The sequence below is a fragment of the Astatotilapia calliptera genome, chromosome 8, assembly GCF_900246225.1.
Source record: "Astatotilapia calliptera chromosome 8, fAstCal1.2, whole genome shotgun sequence".
Lineage (NCBI taxonomy): Eukaryota > Metazoa > Chordata > Actinopteri > Cichliformes > Cichlidae > Astatotilapia > Astatotilapia calliptera.
The window spans coordinates 6,019,236-6,026,292 of record NC_039309.1 but is presented as its reverse complement, the minus strand read 5'-3'; the positions used below and the strand labels follow the sequence as shown (position 1 = coordinate 6,026,292).

Sequence of the window (7,057 nt, the reverse complement as noted above, 5' to 3'; positions counted from 1 at the left end):
GTGCTCATACGTTTTTAGATTTTCACATCTCGTTATATTAAGTGTCTCTGCTGAGAAGTGTAATGATGGGTAATTAATTTGAAGGATCAAATGATTAATTTGTGTAGCCTTGAGTCAAAGACAGGGTAAAAACGTGTCTCGGGAGGAGTGCGTGTGGCGCATGTTTGCAGCAGCAGTGGAACAAGTTGCACCCTGCGATGCAGTCCAAAATAAACCCCCTTGAAAAAAAAAAGATGCTTTTTGAGACACGTAATGCTGCGGAAGTTGTTAAAGAAGGGGGAGGAGAAGATGCACCGGTGCACTTAAATCCAGTAACAACAACAGCGGCACAGAGCGATGTGCAGATGAGCTGCCTCACTCAACACTCTCCGACATAAGTAAGCTCCTCTCCAGTATCTCTCTCTCTCTTTTTATTTCTCTGTCCTTTCAACCCTTTCCTTTGGCGTTCATCCCCCTTATTTTACCTCTTTTTACTCCCATTTCCTCCACTCTCCTTTGACCTTTCCCTCTCTTCTCCTTTTTCAGTTTCATCTCACCAGCCCAGAATTATTCGACTTATAATCCCCAACACCAGTGGATAAGGACATGGATAAGTGGTAGAGCATAACTTCAGAATTTTATTCAAGCATTTAACTGACCAATGCAGACATTGGTCTGGTTACTTATTATTTTGTATGTAAAGGTGATTAAAATGACATGTACATTAATGAATCAATTTTTATGATTGAATAGCATAATGAGTACTGTGAAGCATTTAAAGATCAAAAAAAGAAGAAAATGTTACTTTTATTGCGTGTAGATGGAAATATCACCACACTGTTGCTCTAAATGGCCAAAACACATTGACCCAAAACACATTAGCTGTAAGATTATGGCTTTTACTTCAATAAAGGGTCTAAATATTTGACAAAATGATTTTCAGGCACTTGTGCAGACACTTTTCATATAAAACACATGTACTGTGTGAAGGCATAAGGCTGCACACAAGCCTGGAAATCTTCGCTAATATCCTCTACACTCTTTTTATTTCTGATCAAATATTCTGAATAACTATTTTAAAAATAAGTAAATAAATAATGGAAGCACTCCTGCTCATATCTGTATTTTCCTTCACTGCGGTCTCTTCTTCCTTGATCTTCTCAGTTTTCTATTACTTTTCTTCTTGTCTCTCCTCTCTCTGTTACTCCTCTCCTGCTCTCTCCTCTCTCTGCGCATTCATCCAAACCTCTCCCCTCCTCCTTTCTCAATGAATCTCTCGGCCAGGTTCAATCCCTCCCACTTTGTGTAAGCGCCTAATTGTCAGCCCTGACGAAAACTTGCGCAGGGCTTAAATACCGCATTCGCTTCTTGCGTTGAGAGTGCAAGTGATCAGCCTGTTCAGAAGGACATCTCTTGTGTATGTGTGTGTATGTGTGTGTGTGTTTTTTAAATTTTAACTAATATTTTTTATTTTATTTTATTTTTTTTAAATCTCCTTGTGTGATTTATTCCTGCTGACCGACAAGCATGCAGGTGTCTGTGGCCCTCCTCGTCTCCAGTTCGGCTTTCCTGCTGCTCCAGGGATGCTGCACCGCTGTGAAGGGATGGAAGGTCTTAAAAAATGATGGCACGGAGATTTTATCAGAACGTAGAGAAAATACGCGGACGCCGCTGGAGGCAATACTACAGCCGTCCAACAGCAACAATAACAACAACAACAACAACAGCAACGCTATGAATAACAGGGCAAAAAACGGCGGACGGGCGGCAAACGCAGTTTCCTACAGTAAGTATGATAAAGATGACAGAGCAAATGTTAAATATTTAATTTTACAAGAATTAAACGGTAAAGATCAGTAAGTAAATCGACGCAATGCTTAAAGTTTAAATGCTGAAGTGATTTAATTTGATCTCTTAATTGGAGGCTCCTGTGCGTAAAATTAACCATCCGTCAGAGCTTTATAAAAACTCATTAAAAGGCTTAAATTTAGAAAACTTTCGGGTTTATCGCCTAAAACCTATTCCCAGCTTGTATGAGAACAAGCAGGAAGGAGCATAAATGCTTATTTATTTGATTTTAGGTCCCCATTTCCAATTAGTGCACGTTTATAAAGAATAAACGTGGACCCAACTGCGCTGTACACCCAACCTTTACTTAATACACAAAAATGTGATATAAATTAGGAAAGTTTACTTCTCGTTATATTTTCCACATTTAAGAATTTTAAACTTTAATTCAACTTTTTCTCTGGCTTAAAACAACAATTTAAAATCTTGTGTCAAAAATATTCAGTGTATGTGGAAAATGTAGGCTCTCCAAATTAATGTGGCTTTTTAGAAATTGCCCTGAAACACCCTGCCTCTACATCGTGCTTCATTATCACATCAATTCCCTGATTAAGAAGAGTGTAAAAGATCTGGTTTAATCCAGAGGTGAGGGTGATGAGAGCGGCGCAGACGCACATTCCTGTGGTTTCTTCCCCTACACACAGCATTCAGTGAGACATCGGGGCTTTTTCACATTGTCTTCCAGGTTGTTTCCTTCTCTCTTTATACTATTAGTCAAGCTCTACTTCCACCATAACTATTTGATTGCAACAACATGTCTCCCAAACAGAAAAAAGCCCACAGTTTGCTCTTCGGGGAGATGTCTTTGGGGGGGTTAGAAATTGCTTTTTAAATGCAACACTGCCTTTGACAATGATTCCCACCTGTGGCCGGTAACGGTTGTGTGTTCTGATTAAGTGGCGCATGCAGGATAATCTCATGCTTGGTCTCATGGATTCGAGATGGGTGGTGCAACATTTTTGTTCAATTATGGCCCCTTGATTTGGAGATCAGAGGAGGTGATTGATTAGATTAGAAGAGCAACAGCTGACAAGAAGTGATTATTAAGTCGAGGAGAGTTAATGTGACTGATTTTGTTGTCTTAAAGGGTAAAAAAAAAAAAGGAAAAAAAAAATCACACGCCAAGCAACAGCTCCAGAAGATCTCATTTAACAGGAATTTATTCGTTATTAGCAAGGATGGAAAATGCATCTCTTGCTTTTACAGTGAATGTGCAGTTTATGGAGGCAGAACTCTCCTGGATTATTTTCTTCAGCCATATCTTAATTCTCAAATTATCCCTTCCCCTGTGGGGTCACAAAAGAGGCTGTGACCACTGCCTGGCCTCCCTCCAGTCTTCCCCAGAGGCTTGTCTCCCACAGCTGAGGGAAAAGAACAGCTCACGCAACTCTACAGTAGTCTAGTGTGTAATCATGAAAATTTCAGGCTAATTAGTAATTTTAAAACCAGGGTGGAGAATTGAAAATGTTATGCTGGATTAAAACACATCCTGGTGCTTCATAAATAAGACAACCTGTCTGTTTTGGCATATGGTGGTAACTGGTGCAAACCGCCACCCGGTGTACGCTGTAGGCGTTGTATACTTCTGCGGTCGCCTTCACCAGCAGCCGCAGAATAACGCTAGATCATGTTCTCGTGAGGAGGGAAAAAAAGGAAGTCACCTCACATAAATCCTTTGTTCAGCCCTTTTTGCAAAGAAAGCCACAGAGGAAAACAGATCCTTCTCCGAGTGTATCATTTCTTAACCAACAGTTCTTTTGCCTCCTCGTTTTCCCTTTTTTTTGAACATGCAGCTTGTAAGAAAAAAGAAAAAGAAACACAGGACAATAACTCATGCGTACGGCTGTTAAAAAGCTGCAGCTGAAATATAGGATTACAGCCTGAGTGTGCTGTCTCGAATCAGCCTGGCAGATGTCCAGTTTATTCAGAAGTGTACAGTTGTAGCGCTGCCTTAAAATAACCAGACAGCTATTTACTCTTCCATCACCACATACATTTCCTGAGGGCCAACGGTGAATGCCAGCTTTTTCCTTCCAGACCAAACCTCCGTTCGGTTTGATTGAGCTTTTTAATGGCCCTCTGGTCTGGATTTGCTATCAGCTGATTGCTGCCAGCTGGATTTCTTCGTCAGGCCCAGTTGTCAGCTAATGATCAGACCATAAATCAAATTCAGAAACTCTGATCTCATTGGCTTAAGCCTCCAGTTAAAAGTAAAAAATTACTGTATTAGGCTGAATTTAGAAAAGTGGATTTTTCAGCTGCTCTTTTGTGTCTCGTAACATGTCGGAGCTGAAATGTAACGCTGCCTCCGGTTCAGACTTTATTGGCCTTACGTTGTTTGTTTTTCACATAAATAACGCCACACGTGAAGTCAGAAACAGACCGAGGCAAATGATCACACACTGAAATAAGACACAGCTGCAGTCGCCCTGCAGAAAGTCCGCAGCACTGTGCGTGTTTGTTCTGGACTCGATCCATGAGTGTTAACTGTTATCTCCTCTCTTCAACCCAGGTGCCTCGGAGGTGAGCTGCAGGGAGCTGCGTTCGACCCGTTACATCACCGACGGCTCTTGCCGCAGTGCCAAGCCTATCCGAGAGCTGGTGTGCTCGGGTCAGTGCCTGCCGGCGCACCTCATGCCGAACTCCATCCTCCGTGGCAAGTGGTGGAGAAGCAGCGCCTCAGACTACCGCTGCATCCCGGCGCACTCCCGGACACGCAGGGTCCAGCTGCAGTGTCCCAACAGCAACACTCGGACGTACAAAATCCGCGTGGTCACCTCCTGCAAGTGCAAGCGTTTTAGGCCGCATCACAACCAGTCGGTGGCCAAGGAGGTCCCTAAGACGCAACGCAGCAAGAAGCACAGTCGTTTGCCTCAAGATCGGAGCAAGAACAACACGCCTTTGACGGGGAACTCATATTGATCCTCCCCCTTGGCATCCCGGGACAGAGGACAGATATACTCATACTCACGCACACGTTACACAACACATCAACCAACATATCTCCTTCAAATAGCGAGGAGATACAATTTCAAAGACTGCAAATCCATAAGCTAAAATGCTGGACTGATTTAAGTCGTCAGTCCATATATTGTTCAGCCACCTGTCTGCATATTTGTGAACTTGGCTTTTTTGCATGACAAAATGAGTCAGTGCCAGGGCTTGCCATGAAGATGAATGGTGTTTGATAACCCCAACAGCTCAGACTTCCACTCCAACAGCTTTTCTTTATGAAAAATAAGAACTCCTCCCCGAGGTTTCAGACCCATCTGTACAAACATCCAGCAGATGCAGACCTACGCTCGGTGCAGCTCTGTTAAAAGCTGAAAAAAGGTGTATCTTTGCTCCAGAGTGGTTGTAATCCATCTCCTTTCAGCTGTGTGTGGAGAGGAGAAGGCGGCAGTTCTGGGGTCTCTGATGGAGGCATGTTGACAGGTTTTGAGAGGCCCTGGTCTATACTGCGGTCCAGGCGGTTCTTTGACAGCCCGCTAAAGGCCTCACTCATCAGGACAGACCTACAGCACTCTCCACGCTGCTGAAGCCCTGACCAGCCCTGTCAGTTACGGTAGTGCTTTCCCCACAAGTACACGCAAAGAAACAGAGAAGTAGAGGAGAAAGCAGCACTAACACCACACGGGCACCGGGCCTTCCTGTGGCTCCTCTTAATCACTAAATGAGCCCATTCCTGTGCTGGGATTTGAGTCATAAAAAAAGCCTCTTCCTGTCGTCATAGCCGGTTCCTGTTTGCTGGAATCACACACAAAAAAGTGCACATGGTGTGTAGGAGGCATCAGAAAATGTGCGTGGTTGTGTTGTTACCTAGGGGCAAAGCGCTCTCCAGCACACCCACACTGGAATTCTTTTGCAACGGGCCAAACAGAGCAGTGAGCGAGCCAAAATCCATCTGCCGTATTAGCCTGCTGGTTGCAAGACACCTCCACTCCTCTCCGCTCTCAATCTGTAAATAGCTCAGTCAGGAAAGATAGGAATAAAAATAACACAATAAAAACAATAATTGGGTTTTTATGATTAAATCCAGCAAGGAAGAGGAACCCAGTGTGTCACTGCCGACAGAGCGAGCTCCTTCCTCCTGAACTCATGAAGAATAGTCAGTGTTTCCACATATTGTCAGCTCTGCTCAAACTGCTTTCTGATTTGGTTGTCCAGTCTATGCTGACTATGTTTGCTTCTTTTTCCAACTGTGTGTTTGAAAGAGCAACTGGAAGGGGCTTGTTATGTTAGCCGAGAGCTGCGATGCATAGCGCGATTGTACATATCATACCTGTGTGGTCTTCTGCCCTCACATGACAAGGTGTTACAGAGAAGCAGGAAAGGCCGTTTTTCTACAGACACAACGAAGGACTGTTATAAAAAAAAAAAAAAGAATGAACTACATATTTATTTTTTATTTCCACATTTAAATTATTTATGCAACCTTTTGTAGTAAATGATAGCCATTATTGTCATATAGTATAATAAAGACTTTGGAAGTGAAAAACTGTACAGTACATGAATAAAGTAAAGCCAGATATATTTGAAAGAAACGGCTTTTTTGGTATCATTTGTCTTCCAAGGTGTTAACTGGCAACGTGTCAGCTTGCTCTCATTCATAAGTAGTATATAATAAATGACTTGCAGGCTATAACAAAGACTTTGCAAGCAGATATGAATGCATTTGTCAACTCCCTTTGCAAAAGTGAAGGCTGGTACTTGAGCACAGCAGGTTTCTTGGATATCTTTGAGCATGTATTCAAAGGCACTCAAATCATTAATCTTAAGCATTTTAATACCAGTTAAGCAATCTCTATAAAAAGTCTTTAACTGTCATATCCAATAAGTACACTAAACCCACCTTTTAACACTCTGTTAACAAGTTCTACAATAAGCTATTATGCGATTTTAGCCTGTATTAAACAGGATAGTAAAGACTGTAAACTGACACATAGAATTAGGCCTGGGATAGCCTTGAGCCCTGCAGTGGCCTTCCCAAGTCTTGGAAAAAAAAAAACCCAAAACACTCACATAAAGTTAATTTTCCCCCCAAAGAAGCCTTTTTTTTTTCAATTTCCAGAATATAGATTTAGGTAACTTGGGTACTTAGCAAGAAACAAACAGTAACACTGAACATTTTAGAATCTTTTGATTGGATTTCTGATATTTCTGTATAAAATCACAAAACAATTGGTAACATCTATTCCTTTATTATCTTGAAAATAATGTATCAAACATG

At 42.1% G+C, this 7,057-nt stretch overlaps 1 protein-coding gene across 4 annotated transcripts; it reads left to right on the top strand.

The window, feature by feature from the left end:
- The first annotated feature begins 1,289 nt into the window (after window positions 1–1,289).
- Window positions 1,290–6,371, top strand: sost (sclerostin). Of its 4 annotated transcripts, none has more exons than XM_026178103.1 (3): window positions 1,290–1,402; window positions 1,506–1,765; window positions 4,340–6,371. In XM_026178103.1, the coding sequence occupies exons 2-3, from the start codon at window positions 1,507–1,509 to the stop codon at window positions 4,747–4,749; spliced, it is 669 nt and encodes a 222-aa protein (XP_026033888.1). In that variant the 5' UTR covers window positions 1,290–1,402; window position 1,506; the 3' UTR covers window positions 4,750–6,371. The 4 variants fall into 4 exon arrangements, with proteins under 4 accessions (XP_026033888.1, XP_026033885.1, XP_026033886.1 ...); XM_026178100.1 differs by having other exon boundaries at window positions 1,290–1,406; XM_026178101.1 differs by having other exon boundaries at window positions 1,292–1,396.
- Window positions 6,372–7,057: the final 686 nt, after the last annotated feature.